Source organism: Aotus nancymaae, unplaced genomic scaffold (genome assembly GCF_030222135.1).
Source record: "Aotus nancymaae isolate 86718 unplaced genomic scaffold, 86718_ANA_hifiasm-v0.15.2.pri h1tg000011l, whole genome shotgun sequence".
In the NCBI taxonomy this organism is placed as follows: Eukaryota; Metazoa; Chordata; class Mammalia; order Primates; family Aotidae; genus Aotus; species Aotus nancymaae.
The window spans coordinates 44,828,604-44,846,313 of NW_026988422.1; the positions used below are offsets into that span (position 1 = coordinate 44,828,604).

Sequence of the window (17,710 nt, forward strand, 5' to 3'; positions counted from 1 at the left end):
TATAATGATATGTTTGCAAATTAATCTTCCCACTAAACTGAAATTCTTTATAATTGGAGGTCAGGCAGGCAGATCACTGGAGCCCAGGAGTTTGAGACCAACCTGGGCAAGATGGTGAAACCCTGTCTCTGCCAAAAATACAAAAATTAGCTCGGTGTGGTGGAATGTGCCTATAGTCCTAGCTACTTGGGAGGATTGCTTGAGCCAGAGAGGTCAAGGCTGCAGTGAGCCATGTTCGGGCCATTGCACTCCAGCCTGGGTAACAGAGCAAGATCCTGTCTAAAAAATTTAAAAAATAAAAAAGTCCTTTATAACCAGACCATATCCTTAGCATCTGGCACCACATGGCTAATAGAATGAATGAACAACAAGTTGGTTTTGTTTGTCAGTAGAAGCAGACCTATTTACTAGGAAATTTAAAGTGCATAGGGAGTCTCTTATAGTTTTATTTCCTGCTTTTCTTTTGAATTAAGCAAAGCAACTTTTAAGTTACCCAACTTGCTTTTATTATGGAATGTATTCACAAACTTTCGTTATTTTTAAAACTTAAAAACTATATGACACTTTAAGCAAGACATAGTCAGAGGACTTATTTTCTGGTTCTCTTTGAAAAATCATGTTTGATGCCCCAGGGTCTTACATGCAGATATATACTGCTGAATGTGTGCTCATCCAGTCATATCAAGCCTCTTTTTTGGTGATACTAAACTGTTATTTTGTGAAGTTTCTGATGTCGGTTTAATGACATGTATACTTTACCTCTCAATTTTATTACTTTTTAACAAGTATTAACTGGACCACAGAGAGAAAATTTCTTCAGTGACTGGGGCAATTCATTGGGGATAGCTCTATAGAAGCTTGTCCCACCACTCTCTTCCTGAAAATAAATGGGAAATTATCTGTGGTTTTTCCTTCACACTGTTGGTGAGAGGTTTGCAATCATTACATTGTTTGCACATTTTTCAAACTGTGTCATTAGAGGTGTGTTAACTACATTATTTTGGTTTGTTTTGGAGAGCATGTGTGTTTAATGGATGCTAGAAAATATAGTCTAAATAAATCTTAAATACACCTTAATAAGGTCAAGGTATGATAAGAGATCCACATCACTGGAAATAGAGGGAAGAAGGGAAAAAGAGAAGACATTGATATTGTGTAAGTAAAACTTCTATTTAGACTTAAAACAGGAAGAAAACCAGTCATAAAAGGGAAATATGACAAGATTATTTAATGGCTGTTTCAGCAGTCAGCAGACAAGAATGCAAAATGAGGAAGTTTGCTTGTATTTTAAATAAAGCTTGGTTTTTCTTTTTTGATGTTAAAATCAGTATATTTTTATTTCAATAAAATTTGATAAATTCAAAAATATGGAAAAGTATCTTCTTCCTTAATGAACATAATTCGATTACTCATAGTTCCTGTGAATATTTGACTGTTAAGAAAATCGTTTTTGTAATGAGATACCATAAAAAAGGCAAACTTTTGGCAGAATTTGACCAGGTATTCTTTTGTGTTTTAGCTTCTTGCTGATCACAGTTGCTCTTCTGGCTTCTTATTCAGTCCATCTTCTGCTTAGTATGTGTATTCAGACAGGTGAGTTTGTATCTGCATATAAGACTGAGTGTCTCAAATTGAATATCCAGTGAGCATACATTTTTATTAGGTAGGGTGATTGGAATGGAGAATTTGAAAAACCAGGATATATAGACCCAATACTATGAGGGAATATCCAAGCACAGGATGGGAGGAGGTAACTAGCATTTTTACTTGCTTTCCTCAACAACACGTAACCTAATTTTCTGCAGTAAAGTAGATTGTGGGAGGATCTAAAAGATGTTCACAGGTTCCAAACGTTATGCTTATGGGGAAACCATTTTCTCTAGGAGAACACCTTCCCAGAGCTACTGCTGCCTTCCCTGCCCCCATCTGTCTCCTAGTCAGAGGTAGGGATGGCAGAATTAGGATTGTAGGAAGTAAGGTCACAAAGCTTCAGATTTATTTAGACACATTTTGGATTTTTTTTTTTTTTTTTTTTTTTTGAGACGGAGTTTCGCTCTTGTTACCCAGGCTGGAGTGCAATGGCGCGATCTCGGCTCACCGCAACCTCCGTCTCCTGGGTTCAGGCAATTCTCCTGCCTCAGCCTCCTGAGTAGCTGGGATTACAGGCACGCGCCACCATGCCCAGCTAATTTTCTGTATTAGTAGAGACGGGGTTTCACCATGTTGACCAGGATGGTCTCGCTCTCTTGACCTCGTGATCCACCCGCCTCGGCCTCCCACATTTTGGATTTTTAATTGCAAATTGAGAATAGGGTAGTTTTTCCTAAGAGAAATAAGTATGTGCAATTAATTCAGTATATTTGTATATATATATTTTTACATTTGAAATTTTATTATGCAATTCAGTCACGTATTAAATAAGTTCTTTTAGGATCCAATAAATAAAAGTAAATGGATTATAGAATTGCTTTTATAAGGTTTTCCTTTTATCATTAACAAATATTCTATGTTCATCAGTCCTGATCTTTTTATCTATCTAGTCTCTTTTATCTTTGGATTAGGTCAGCTTTGATGCCAAAATCATGGGTTTAATTCTCATATGGATGAGTTCATTTTGCTGTGTCCAGCCTTGTGATTTTCAGATTTTAAGAAGCAGAGTAAATACACAAAATAGATAAAAATGGATGTCTTAATTCATTTAGTATTTCTGTAAAAGAATACCTGAGGCTGATGTAATTTATAAATAAAAGAGGTTTATTTGGCTCACAGTTCTACAAGCTCTGCAAGAAGCATAGCCCTTCTTATGAGGGGCTTCTCTGCTCCATCTGCATCTAGTAAGGAGCTCAGGCTGCTTTCACTCATTGTGGAAGGTAAAGGGGAACCAGGGTGTGCAGAGATCACATGGCAAGAGAGGAAGCAAGAGAGAGGAGGGGCGGGCCAGGGTCTTTTTAACCACCAGCTCTTATGAAACTAATAAAAGTGAAAACTCATTCATTACCCTAAGGAAGGCACCGAGCCTTTCATGAGGGATATGCTTCCAGGGCCCAAACACCTCCGCTTAGCCCCACCTCCAACATTGGAGATCTGATTTCCACAGGAGTTTGGAAGGGTCTGACAAACCAAACTATAGCAGTGATACTATTCTGTGCTGAAACAGGTAAGAGAAGCCCAATGATATTTCTTGAGAATTTTAAGACTTCAGAATAATTCTGAAACCACTGTTCCAGTTTGTTTTCCTAAAACTTGTCTATCATCAGAAACACCCATAGATCTTTTTATACACAGAGAGTTCTAAGCCTCAGCGATTCTAATTTCAAAAATCTGAGGTGAGACTTGAGAATATGTTTTTAACAAGGCAAAACCAGTTTAGGATCCATAGTTTATAGCTGTGACTTTTACCAGTGCTTTGGCCATCCAATGCCAAATATGTTTTTAACAAGTCCTCCAGCAATTCTTAATGCAATTCTAGTTTAGGATCCATGGTTTATAGCTGCAACTTCTAACAATGCTTTGGCCATCCAGTGCATGCCTTTGCTCTCAAGGAGCTTGGGTAAACGTACAGACAGATAATAATAATAGGAAACAGTGCAAATATCAATCCCAACGTAACAAGTTGTTTCTAAAAGCATCCTGAATTCAGGAATAATAGGTTTAGATAAATATATTTGTAAATCCTGCTGAAACTTGAATTTTAATTACATGTATTGAAATTTTGCTTCATGTGAAAAAATTTTTACTTGTGATACTTTAACATCTTGATAGAGTCTTTTAATTCATTCTATTAAAAGATTAATACTTTTATCAACTACGTGGCAATTGTGTTTTTCAAGCTTCATTTTAAAACTTCATTTTAGTTTTAATTAAAGTAAAATGTTTTATTAATTTCAATTATATAGGAGTAGTACTCGATGCTTGAAGATATCTAAGTAATGTTAATTTTTTTACTCCTTCAGTTCACATGTATTTAACTTTGAGATTCTGACACCGTGTTTGTTCTTTTCTGTAATTCTGGGGCGTATGATGTGAATATATCTGTTTCTCTTTCTTTTCTCTTTTTCTTTGATTTCTGTAGCCTACTTGGGCCCATGAACTAACTACTTCATGGTCCTGCCTGCACTTTGACGCACCTGTCTTCCGTTGATTGAATTCCTTCAATCTGTAAAATTCTTTATGGAGGTAGGCTTTTCTTTTTTTCAACACATACAATCATATATAAAGACTAGAGAATAATATGTAACTAACTTTCCCCCAACAGTTTGTTGGACCATCATGAAGGAGTGTTATGCTCAAATTGAATTAATTGGTAAGAGAAAGAGCTGTCATGAGTTTTTATGAAATAACCTCTTTATTTATGCTGAAGGTAAAGAATAAAGAGAAGTTTTAATCTTTATAAAAGTAAAGGATATCTTCACATGAAATTCTACTTCAGATTTTATGGAGAGTTTGGGGTCTGTCAGGACTTTTCATGGGAGCTGAGGTGGCATATAAAGTACCTTATTCTCTCTAGCCTTAGTTTGTCATCTGTAAAATTGCAATGAGAACACTTCCCTCATGGAATTGTTCTGGGAATGAAGTAAAATAATGTATATAAAACGTCAAGTCCTTGGCAAATGACTGCTCACTTGGGCAAAAATCCCTAAAGATTACAGGGTGTCGTACACAATACTATCTCAGAAATAGTTGGTTCATTGCCATTCTTTTGGAATACTTCTCATGCTCTGGTACTAAACCCACAGCTCCTCTCCACTGGCTTCCATGTCACTGTCAACTGGAGAGAATGAGAGTTCTAGAACTCTGCATACCTCTGGCCAAACCACAACTCCCTAGTCCTTGATCCCTACTACTCACTACCTTGTCGCCATTATTTGCCTTGAGACCATTTTGATTATGACATTATACCATTTATCTCAATTTGTGTTTGTCATTCCCAGTATATTAGATTATCTTTCATTTCTCCGACTCATGTCATATAGCTGTCATCTGTTTCTGACATCATCTTCCACTGCTCTGTAACTCCTGAAACACTTCACTGTGCTCTCTGGAGCTCACAGTCAATCATCAGCAAAACCCACATCTTTAATTCTTTTCTGAACATTTCTGTCTCTTACTCTAAGAGAACCACCTCTGAGGCTTCCATGTAGTTCTCTGAAGAGGTCACTTCTTTCTCTTTATGTGTCCCATACTGATCTGAAGATGGTATAGGTGTCCCTTTTGTACCTCATTTCTGCTTCCTAACCATCTTCCACTCCCTGAATTCCCCGGCTTTGAATTTCATGAATATATACCATCTACAGCTCTCCTTACTATTATCATCTATAGACTTCTAGACCATTTCCTGTCATTTCATGAAAGTTTTGGCTAAATTTTAGCTTCTACTTGCCTTTTAGTTTCTTCAGAATTACCCCTGTCTTAATTCTGAATGATTTCAATGTCCATGTAGCTGATCCTTCTAATGCTTTCAGTTCCTGAACCTCTTCTCTAATGATCATATTCTCTACCTACACTGGCCACTTGTTTTTTTCCATGGTCATACCCTTGATCTTGTCATTACCAAAATAGCATTTGCTAGTAGCCGCCCATCTGCCACCACCATCTCCCATGTTTCTAACTCAGTGTCTCAAGTACTTCAATGCTGACAATTTTCAACCCTACCAAGACTTCTTTCAATTCATTGATCCTACCACCTTTGCACTGACCCCCATGCTCATTCTTATTTCCATTTTTATCCAGTTGAGGTTTTGTAGCATGTTATTTAGTCCCTTGCCTGTCCATTGAACCATCGTATTTCCCTGACAAAATTCCAACCGTAGTTAAATATAACTCTGCCTACTTCACATTTGCACCCATGTATTTGAATGTTCCTGAAGAAAAGCACAACCATGCAGACCGATACCACTATAATTCAATGTCTAGTGGACCTATGATGCTATCACACAATTCTGGTTCACTTCCTTAGTTCATCACTTCATTTAGCTCATTCTTCTGCTATCTAGAAGATTGCTTCCTTATATCTTCTTTCTGTCAAACCTTCAACACCTTTTTCTTTAACTTCATCTGTAACTGATATTCTTCACTTTCTGTTTCACTGAAAAAATAGAAGCAATCATAAAAGAATTTTATAAGCTCTTGCCACCACATATTTATCTGTGCCCATATAATCTGTTACTTGGGATGAACTCTTTGTGTTTATGTCTAAGGCCAACCCCTCCACTTGTGCTGTGATTTCACCTGCTCTTCCCTATATCACTCCAGCCACCTTCTCCCTTCTTTCTTATTTCTTTCCTTTTCTACCATTTCTTTCCTATCACTTTACAAATAGTCCTATTTCTCTCATCTTAAAAATCTCTTTGACTCCACATCTTTTGAATATGCTTCATGTCTTCATGGCAGCACTCCTTAACAGAATTGTCTAAACCAACCCAGGTGTAGTGTCTCATGCCTGTAATCCTACCACTTTGGGGGGCAGACATGGGAGGATCACTTGAAGTCAGGCGTTTGAGACCAGCCTGGGCAACGTGGCAAAACTCCATCTCTACAAAGAAAAGAACAAAAATTTGCATGCAGTGACATGAGCCTATGGTCCTAGCTACTTGGGAGGCTGAGGCAGGAGAATCACTTGAGCCAGGGAGGCAGAGGTTGCAGTGAGCAGAGATCACGCCATTGCACTTTAGCCTGGTGGACAGGAGTGAAACCCTGTCTCAAAAAAAAAAAAATAAAAGAATTGTCTAAACCAGATAATTCCTCTTTTCCCACTCCCTTCAGGCTTTTCCACTGAAACTGCTGTACCAGTGACTTCCGTATTGCTAAATCCAAGGGTCAATTCTCAGTCTTCATCTTACTTGACCAGTCAGCAGCATGTGACACAGCTGATAACTCCTTCCTCTCGGAAAGATCGAGTCATGCTCTCCTAGTTCTTCCTGTTTCATTGAACACTCCTTTTCTCTTCTGCTGAATTCTCTTAATCTCCCATTCTCTAAACATTGGTGTACCTCTAGGACTATTCCTCTCATCTCTTCTTTTCTTTTCTTTTTTTGAGACTGAGTCTCCCTCTGTCACCCAGGCTGGAGTGCAATAGCACAATTTTGGCTCACTGTAACCTCTGCCCTGTGGGTTCAAGTGATTCTCCTGCCTCAGCCTTCTGAGTAGCTGGGATTACAGGGGTGCACCACCATACTTGGCTAATTTTTGTATTTTTAGTAGCGACAGGGTTTTGCCATGTTAGTCAGGTCTCGCACTTCTGGCCTCAAGTGGTCTGCCCACCTTGTCCTCCCAAAGTGCTGGGATTACAGGCATGAGTGATCTCTTTTCTTTTACACTCGTTCTTGGGCTCATGGTGATTTTGAAATGTATATCCCTAGCCTGGAACTCTCCCCTGAATTTCAGTATCGTCTCCAGCTGCCTCCATGACATCTCCACTTGGATGTCTAACAGATAGCCCAGATTTATAAAACTCCCCATCTTTATACTACCAGTCTACACTTTCAACTGTTCCCATCTAATTAAACGGTAATGTATTTCTTCTAATTGCTTAGCCAAAGATCTTTAAATTATTCTGTATCTCCCCTTTTTCCCCTCATTCTCCATGTTTAATCCATGCCATACTGTCTCTTCACTTCAAAAAAACTTTTTTTGAGATAATGTCTTGCTCTGTAGCCCAGGCTAGAATGTAGAGGTGTGAACATAGCTCATTGTAGCCTCGACCTCCTGCCTCAGCCTCCCCAGTAGCTGGTAACCACAGGCACACATCACACATATCACCACACCTGGCTAACCTCAGCCTCCTAAGTAGCTGGTACCACAGGCCATGCATATCACCATGCACATCACCACACCTGGCTAATTATTTTTATTTTTTGTAGAGGTGGGCTCTTACTATGTTGCCTAGGCTGTTCTCCAACACCTGCTCAAGCAATCCTCCTGCCTTGACCTCCCAAAGTGCATGCTTGGGATTACAGGCATGAGCTATTGACATCGTGCCTGGCCAAAATATTAATAATCCGATTTTTTTTCTCATTTGATTGCTACCACCCATCTTCAGTTACTACTACCACCATCAGAAGTAATAGCTTATCTTTTTGTTTTTACTTCCACCCTTACTTCCTGCAATCTATTCTTTTTTTTTTTTTTTTTTTTGAGATGGAGTCTTGCTTCGTCACCCAGGCTGGAATGCAGTGGCGCAATCTTGGCTTACTACAACCTCTGCCTCCTGGGTTCAAGGGATTTTCCTTCCTCAGCCTCCCAAGTAGCTGGGACTACAGGTGTGTGCCACCACACTCCGCTAATTTTTGTATTTTTAGTAGAGACAGGGTTTCACCATGTTGGCCAGGATGGTCTCTATCTCTTGACCTCATGATCCGCCTGCCTCTGCCTCCCAAAGTGCTGGGATTACAGGTGTGAGTCACCGCACCCAGCCTAATTAATTTCTGTTGTTGTTGTTGAGACGGAGTCTCCCTCTGTCACCAGGCTGGAGTGCAGTGGTACGATCTTGGCTCACTGCAACCTCCACCTCCTGGGTTCAAGTGATTCTTCTGCCTCAACCTCCCAAGTAACTCAGACTACAGGCGGGTGCCACCACGCCCGACTTATTTTTTGTATTTTTAGTAGAGATGGGGTTTCACCATGTTGGCCAGGCTGGTCCCGAACTCCTGACCTTGTGATCTGTCCGCCTCAGCCTTCCAAAGTGCTGGGATTATAGGCGTGAGCCACCGCACCCAGCCCTCCTACAATCTACTCTTAACAACCATAATGATTTTGTTAATGTAAGTTAGGTCATAGCATTCTTTTGCTCAAAATCCTCCAGTTGCTTCCCAGTTCAATCAAAGTAAAAGCAAAAATCATTACAAAGTTCAACATAAGTCTTCTGCCCTTTCTGTCTCCCTGATTTATCTTCCAGTACTTTCTCTCTCACTTGTTTAAGTCACACTTTTTATTTTTATCTTATGTAATATTTAGTTACATAGCACTTATTATGTGCCAGACATGATTCTAAGGACTTTATGAATATTCATTTAATCTTCATAATAATATTATGAGGTAAGTGCCATTATTATCTTCATAGGATCCAACAGTAGTGCTCCTTGGTATTTATCCAATTGAGTTCAAGACTTATTTCTACACAAAAACCTACATAAAGATATTAATAACAGCCTCATTCATAATCACCAAACTTTGGAAGCAACTAAAATGTTCCTCAGAAGTGAAAGTATTTTAAAAACTGATGTATTTGTACAGTAGGATATTGTTCAGCACTAAGTAGAAATGAGGTGCCTGCATGGAGGCTCACGCCTGTAATCCCAGCACTTTCGGAGGCCAAGGCAGGCAGATCACCTGAGGTCAGGAGTTCGTGACCAGCCTGGCCAAAATGTGAAACCCCCTGTCTACTAAAAATACAAAATTAGCTGGACGTGGTGGCAAGCATCTGTAATCCCAGCTAGTCGGGAGGCTGAGACAAGAGAATTGCTTGAACTCCAGAGGCAGAGGTTGCAGTGAGCTGAAATCATGCCATTGCACTCCAGCCTAGGCAAGAAGAGCAAAACTCTATCTCAAAAAAAAAAAAAAAAAAAAAAAAAGCTGGCCACGGCAGCTCATGGCTGTAATCCCAGCATTCTGGAAGGCCAAGGGGGGTGGATCACCTGAGGTCAGGAGTTCAAGACCAGCCTTGCCAACATGGTGAAGCCCTGTCTCTACTAAAAATACAAAAATTATCCAGGTGTGGTGGCAGATGCCTGTAATCCCAGCTACTGAGGAGGCAGAGGCAGGAGAATCACTTTAACTTGGGAGGCAGATGTTGCAGTGAGCTGAGATTGTGCCATTGCACTCCAACCTGGGTGACAGAGCAAGACTCTCTCAAAAAAAAAAAAAAAAAAAAGGAAAAGAAAAAGAACTGAGGCATCAAACCATGAAAAGGCATGGAGGAATCTTAAGTGCATATTAAAATGTGAAAGAAACCATATGATCCAGTAATTCCTTTTCTGGGTTTATACTCAAAGGAAATGAAATTGATACCTTGTAGAGCTATCTCTGCTCCCATGTTCATTGCAGCATTATTCACGACAGCCAAGATAGAGAAACAACCTAAGTGTCAGTAAGTGAGTGGATAAAAAATTGTGATATGTGTGTACCATGAAATATTGTTGAGCCTTAAAGGAGAACCTGCCATTTTCAGCAACATGAATAGACCTGGAGAACATTACGTAAATGAAATGAGCCAGACGCAGAAGGAAAAATACTGCATGATCTCACATTCATGTGGAATCTAAAAAAATCAAATACATAGAAACTGAGTAGAACAGTGGTTATGGGGGGATGGGAAGATATTCATCAGGCTATAAAGTTGCCGTTATGTAGGATGGATAAGTCTACAGAGATAATGTACAGCATGATGATTATATTTAATATTGTTTACTGAAAATGTGCTAAGAGAGTAGATTTCAGGTGCTTTTACCACAAGGAAGGAAGGGAGGAATGGAGGAAGGGAGGGAGGGAGGGGGATGAGAGGGAAGGAAGGGAGGGAGGAAAGAAAAGATAACTATGTGAAAGGGTAAATATATTAATTTCCTTGACTTTAGTAATCATTTCTCTATATATATCAAAACATCATGTTGTACACCTTAAATATATATAATAAAACAAAGAAAAATCAATCTGAAAGGCTGCATACTGTATGATTCCAAGTGTGTGACATTCTGGAAAAGGCAAAACTGCAGAAAATAAAAAAGATCAGTGGTTGCCAGAGATTAGCAGAGGGAGGGTGAATAGGCAGAGTACAGAGGATTTTTAGGGTAGTGAAATGAATCTGTATGATACTGTAATAGGGGACACGGTGGTTATATATTTGTCAAAACCCATAGAACGTACCACACCAAAAGTGAACCCTATAATGTAAATTATGGACTTTTTGTGATAATGACATGTTAATGTAGGTACATTGATTGTAACAAATGTACCACTCTGGTGCAGGATGTTGATTGTAGTGGAAGCTGTGCATGTAGGGGGGCAGGAGGCATATGGGAACTCTCTGTACTTTCTGTTCTTCGCTGTGTATCTAAAACTACTCCTAAAACTATAAAGAAAACACAAATAAGGAAAGAAAGAAACTCAGAGGAAAAGAGGAAACAGACAATACAAGACTGGATGAAAACTTTAAAAATAAAGCTAGTAACTTTAGAGAACTAAAAGAAGAGATTTTATTCTTGAAACAAAGACAAGAAATTATAAAAAGGATATATTCAGAAAACACAAAGCCCTAGAATTCAAAATTAGTTCAATTGTTGGGTTGGGAGAGTTACAGAAGTTTCCTGGGGGTGGAAAAAAAGAAAAAGCTTGAAAAAGGGAGAGGAAAGATAAGAAAATTAGAAAATCAGTCCAGAAAGTCCAACATAATAATAGAAATTCTCTAACAAGAGTAAAAGGGATGGTAGAAAATTATTAACAAAATAACACAAAAAAATTGGTGTAACTGATGGAAATTGGTTTCAAAATTAAAAGCTTTTCTCTTAGTGTTCAGTATAATACTTCTAAGATAATTCCTACCAAGACTTATTTTGAATAATCAGAAATCCAATTATATAGATAATATTCTATAAGCTTACAGAGAGAAGAGAAAGACAACACCAAAAATTTTCATACAAAGAATCAAGAACCATATTAGTGAAAATCTTCCTGGAGCAATACTATAAACTAGATGACTATAAAACAATACCTTCAGAATTCTTGGGGGAAATGATTTTAATATAGAATTCTATAACTAGCCAAACTATGGCTTAAGTGTGAAGTTTGAACAACGACATTTTCATATATGCAAAGTCTCAGAAAATTTTATTCACACTTACTTAGGGAACAATAGAGTATACCCAAAGTTAGAGACTAACAGAGAAGCAAAGAATCTGGCACAGGAGAGAAGTGAAGAGAATTCTCAGGACATGACTGAGCAGCATATCTAAGCACCGTCTACCAACTGGAGTTGTGAGGTTTTGTGTTTGGGGATAGGGGTTGGGTTTGAGATGGGATCTCACTCTGCTGCCCAAGCTAGAGTGCAGTGGTGCATTCTTGGCTTACTGCAACCTCTGCCTCTCAGGCTCAAGCAGTCCTCCCACCTCAGCCTCCTGAGTAGCTTCCTGCCTCAGCCTTCCGAGTAGCTGGGTCTATGGGTGTGCTAATTTTTGTACACCTATTTTTGTAGAGATGGCGTTTCACCATGTTGGTCAGGCTAGTCTGAAACTCCTGAGCTCCAGGTATCTGTCCACCTCAGTCTCCCAAAGTACTGGGATCATAGGTGTGAGCCACCACCTGGCTGGAGTTGTTCTTTTCAGGAAGGCCAGTCCTGGCTCCAGGTCTTGCTTGCCCTCGGTCTTGTGTTCAGGGTGGAAACCCTTTTCTTATTCCTCTGCCGGAAGGGCATTGTCTTTCTCATTTGTTGTCTAACTCTTAATTTGTATTAACAGTGCTTGAGTAGATTAGCAGTCAGGTCTGAGCGTCAAAAAAGTCTAAGAATAAAATAGAGATTGAACTAAGGTAGTAATAAGGTGAATAAAAGAAAGAAAAAGATTAACAAATGGTGGGGTGCGCAGAGTTACAGTCGAGAGGAGCTGATATCTGAGTAAACTTGGACAAATAAGGAGAAGGAGATGTCTAGTTATCTCCCAGATTTCTGACTTGGGCCACTGGATTAATGATAGTGTCATCAGTGAAGTAGGAACACAGTAGGAGGAGGTTGTTCAAGATAAAAATGAGTTCAGTTTTGGACTTTTAAGGATATGTGGGTGGACAGGGCTTAGAACTGAAGCACACGATAGAAATTCATTCATTCAATACTTTTGTCTGTTAGTAATAAAGAGATAAATAAGAACCAGTTACCTCCCTGAAAAAGCTCATAGTCTAATAGGGGAAACAAATACATAAGCAAATAATTAATAATGTAGTGTGATAAATTTAACAATTTAAAAATGTGTAAGGTATAGTGATATCTCAGAAGAGAAGTGACTTTGATATGGACAGGAGGCAGGAAAATACTAGGTAGAAGAGGGTTGTTCCCCAGCAAAGTCCTCACCCCCAAGCCTGGAAACCCATGGCCCTAAATGGGAACAGGCATTTCTGTTTTCTTGCCCAAATGTTGCCTTTTGCCCGCCATGCCCCCTATCCTGTACCCATATAAACCCCAAATTCCAGGATCCACTGGCAGACGAACAGAGGAGCAGAAGAGCAGCATGGCAGAGTAGAGAAGAGAAGAGAAGGAGTGTTTGAACGTCAAGGGGAGTTTGGCTGGGGACAGTTGGAGAGGATATCAGCCATGGGACAGTCATACTCCAGGGGAAGATCATCTTCCCACTCCATCCGCTTTCCAGCTCCCCATCCATCTCACTGAGAGCCACCTCTATCACCTAATAAAATTCCTGCATTCACCATTCTTGAAGTCCGTGTGTGACCTGATTCTTCCTGGACACCGGACAAGAAACCGGGTATGAAGAGAGCACTGAGCTGGTTAATACTTAAGCAGTCTGCAGATGGTAGAGCTAAAAGAGCACTGTTGCATGCCTACTGGGGCTCCAGGAGTTGCAGGCATCTACTCCTAGATGCTGCTATGGGCCTGGAGCCCAAAAGCGCTCACCCTGGTTCCTGCACCTGCCGTCTGTGAGCTCCTCCTCCTGTAAGGGGTTTGAGAGTGCAGCAGCTGAACAGACAAGCCACACTCCTGTCGCATCTCCTGCCCTGTGAGTGAGGGTCAGGGGACTCTCCCGTTTCAACTTGGTCTTAGTTGGAGGGTGAGTGTCAGTAAATGTTCCTGGAGAACTAAGCTGAAAAGGAATTTGAGTCAAGACGAGAGAATATTCCAGCATGTGCAAGGATACAAAGGCATATATGCTGCATATTGTATTCAAGGTACAAAAAATAGTTTACTGTTATTAGTAGTATTAAAACATGTGCTCTGAATGAAGAGACCCCCCCAAACAGGGTTTGTGTGAGCAACATGACTGTTGACTCACCCGGGTGGGGAGCGCGCTGAGTTCGAAAAGAGAGTCAGTGGAGGGTGGTGGGATAGGAGTTGGTTTTATAGGTTTGGAGTATGTGTGGAAAGTTACAAAAGTTACAGTTTAGGGTGGTTTTTGCAAACTTGGAGTGGGTTGTAGGGTCTGGAGTCACAAGGTTGACCAGGGTCAGTTACAAAGTCCACTTGCCTTATCAATTGGGGCAGGAATAAGGAACAATAGAGAATGTCTTAAAGTTAATTAGGCGCTGCAGGGGTTGATCATTTCTTCCCTTTTTCATGGTCTTCCAGTGACTTCAGATTTTCCAGGAACTCATCTGGAGTGTCTGTGCAGGTCACAGAGGTTAACATGGCGTACGTGGTGCCGTCAGTCAGCCTAAAAGACCTTACATTCCTGTCTTTTTATATTGGTAATATAAAGGAAAAAGAAATGAAGAGTGGAGGGCAGTGGTGTGTTAGGAAGGCCGGCACAGAGAGGTGATGGGACAATGTTTCTCAAGGCTTCTTCAAATGGGATTGGAGGTGGCGCGGAAACCTAAAAATGGGAAAGAATTTAGACAGCTGGGAGATTTTGGGACAAGGGGTGATATCGTGGGGTTAGAAGGAGCATTTGTCATATTGACTGATTGGTTGTCGCTTGTATACGATTTTGTAGGAATTGAGATATTAATCGGAAAACACAGGATTTAAATAAAAGAAGGAGAAAGATAGGTATCAGAGGACTAAGGATTGAAAGAAGCCGTGACACCCAGTTAGAGAGTATCCAGCCAGTCCAGCCAGGTCCAGAATAACCATTTGCCTGATTAGCGAGCTTTTGGGCTCTGTCTTTTAATTTACTGATGGCATCATATATGAGGCCAGACTGGTTTGCTTAAAAACAACATTCTTCATTTAGGAATAGGCAAAGACTTCCATTTTCAGCAGTTGGTAAATCAAGATCTTTGTGGGTTTAGAAGACAACTGAGGGACAAGGAGGATTCTGAGTTACTGGCGGAGGCAGGAGGGGCAGACAGAAGGGAGAGAAAGAGCAGGGATTATGGAGAGATTGGAGTGTAAAAAAATGCCTAGGAATAGGGAATTTCAGACCATTTGCCCATTTTACGATGTAAGTTGTCTAGATCCTGCAGGATAGAAAAATCAAAGCTACTGTTTTCTGGCCATTTAGAGCCATTGTCCAATTTATATTTTGGTCAAGCGGTATTGCAGGAGAAAATAAGAGGCTTGGGTTTCAGGTCAGGTGGTAGCTGGAGGGGTTTGAGATTTTTCAGAACACAGGCTAAGGGAGAGGAGGGAGGAATGAAGGGTGGGAGATTGCCCATAGTTTAAGAAGAGCAGCAGAGACAAAGAAAGTGAATGCACTACCAAGCAGTTTAGCAGGTGTCCCAGACTAAACCTTGGTCTGAACCTGGGGTGAATCGGTTGAAGGGGGCATCCGCTCGTTCCTATGAGTGCGAATGAGTGACCAGAGCAGATGTCTCCACAGTGATCAGTCACCGAGGGAACTGGGAAGACTGTCTTCCCAGTTGTGTGACCTACGTAGGATTTTTTCTGGTCATGAACCTCACCGAAAGTCCTGTCTTTCTTGTCTCCACTGAAAGGGAGAGGAAAATGAAACTGATAGAAGGAGACTGACAGGTGGCAAGAAGGGCTAAAGAGAAGAGTTGAGGCAAACGCTTACCTGATCTGAGGATGGTAAGTGGATGCGTAGACTGGTCTGATGAACCTAGGTCATAGGTAGGTCTCTTCACGGAGGGAGCACAAGGAGAACAGGGACAGGAGGTTTGGTTTCTCGTAGGAGTTCTCCTGTCTCGGATTTTGGCAATCAAGCACACTCTGAATGAAGAGACCGCCCCCCCAAACAGATTTTGTGTGAGCAACATGGCAGTTTATTCACCCCAGTGCAGGGAGGCTGAGTCCAAAGCATCAGTAGAGGGTGGTGGGATAGGAGTTGGTTTTATAGGTTTGGAATAGTTGAGGAAAGTTACAGAAGTTACAGTTTAGTGTGGATTTTGCAAGCTGGGAGGGGGTTGTAGGGTCTGGAGTCACAAGGTTGACCAAGGTCAGTTACAAAGTGCAGTTGCCTTATCAATTGGGGTGGGAATAAAGAACAATAGAGAATGTCTTAAAATTAATTAGGCAGCGCAGGAGTTGATCATTTTTTCCCCTTTTCATGGTCTTCCAGTGACTTCAGATTTTCCAGGAACTCATCTGTAGTGTCCCTGCAGGTCACAGAGGTTAACATGGTGTCCATGGCACCATCAGTCAGCCTAAAAGGCCTTACAAGTAGTACATAAGGTACAAAGGAGAAAATTAAACTGGAGAGTTAGGCAAGTCTCAGATCGTAAGGGATTTTTAGTTTTTGCTGAAGCAGTGAGAAGCCACTGAAGTTGTTTAAAAAGTCAAAGTAAATACTGGAATCTACTGTTGGTTGCTTCCAAAGAGAATTTTGGTCCTTCCTAGAGCCCAAAACATAATCTCTTTCTCTGGCAAAGAGAACATAGTCTTCTGTCTTCCTTTTCCTAAAGGTTACAATTATTTTATGAAGATTGCAATTTCTAGTAACAATAACGAAATAAAGAAGGAGTGAAATGGCCTAGGTGTGCTCCTCAGTTTTTTTCTTTTTTAAGGCAAAAATGTTTTAAAACTCTCTAGAACACTGATTCTCAATACCTTCTTTTTATAACAAACATTTTCTAAATGCTCCCTTTACTATATGAAATGCAATTCCAGTAAGTATTATACCCTGCTGCAGTGAACTGAGTAATGCTTCCCCAAAAGTAGCCACATCCTAGTCCCTGAAACCTGTAATTGTTTCCTTATATGGCCAAAAAGAACTTTGCAGATGTGGCTGAGTTAAGATGTTGAGTTGGAGAGATTATCCTGTTGGACTCTAACTTCAGTCATATGTATCATGGAGAGATGATTATAGAGAGGGGAGATAGAGGCAATATGACCTCTGAGGCAGAGATTATAATGACATAACCACAAACCAAGGCATGCCAGCAGCTACCACAGACTGCAAGAGGCAAGGAATGGATTCTTTCTAGAGCCTTCAGAAGTGTAGCTCTGTGGACACCTTGATTCTGACATTGTGAAGTTGATTTTGGACTTCTGGACTCCAGAACCAAGAGATAATAAATTTCTGTTGTTTTAAGCCACGAAGTTTGTGATAATTTGTTATAGCAGCCCTAGGAAACTAATATAGTACTTACATAATATAATGTTATAACAAAATTACTAAGACACAAAAAGTAAATGTTGGTGATGGACTTTCCATGTAGGAAACAATTTTTGGCAAAGTTCCAAACAAAACAAATAGTCGTCTACTTTTACATGGTAATTGTATTTCTGGAAATTTTAATGTGTATTCAAATCATTAACCATTGTTTGTAGCATCTACCATGTGCTTGACACAGAAAGAATATTTAATAAAAGCTGGATACATGGATGATGAATAGATGGATGTATTAAAGCTACAAAGAGATTACATAAGTTCCAAAATTAACATGCAAGGCAAAAATTATGTGTAGTCAAACTTATCTTTAAAAATTCCTTACATAGTTTATCTAATATAGTGTCCAGTGTCTACATGACATACTGGACACTGACATATACCATTTCTCAATAAAGAGCTGACAGCCTCCTCCCCAGTGTTGGTTTGGGTATCCTATGAAGGACATGAGTTGCCTCAGGGACGTGATGAACTCCATTCAGCACTGAGATATT

General features: G+C 40.2%; 1 protein-coding gene across 8 annotated transcripts in view; it reads left to right on the forward strand.

Annotated features, from left to right (window-relative positions):
• The window catches only part of SLC38A6 (solute carrier family 38 member 6), a 138,392-nt gene that overhangs the window by 2,105 nt on the left and 118,577 nt on the right, over nucleotides 1-17,710 (forward strand). For all 8 annotated transcript variants that reach the window (XR_010342051.1, XR_010342052.1, XR_010342050.1 and 5 more), the window contains exon 3: nucleotides 1,520-1,593. Coding sequence is in view for 3 of the 8 variants with exons in the window: in XM_064374908.1 (XP_064230978.1) it covers nucleotides 1,520-1,593 (74 nt within the window). In the remaining 5 variants the exon portion in view is untranslated. The remainder of the gene's footprint in view (nucleotides 1-1,519; nucleotides 1,594-17,710) is intronic.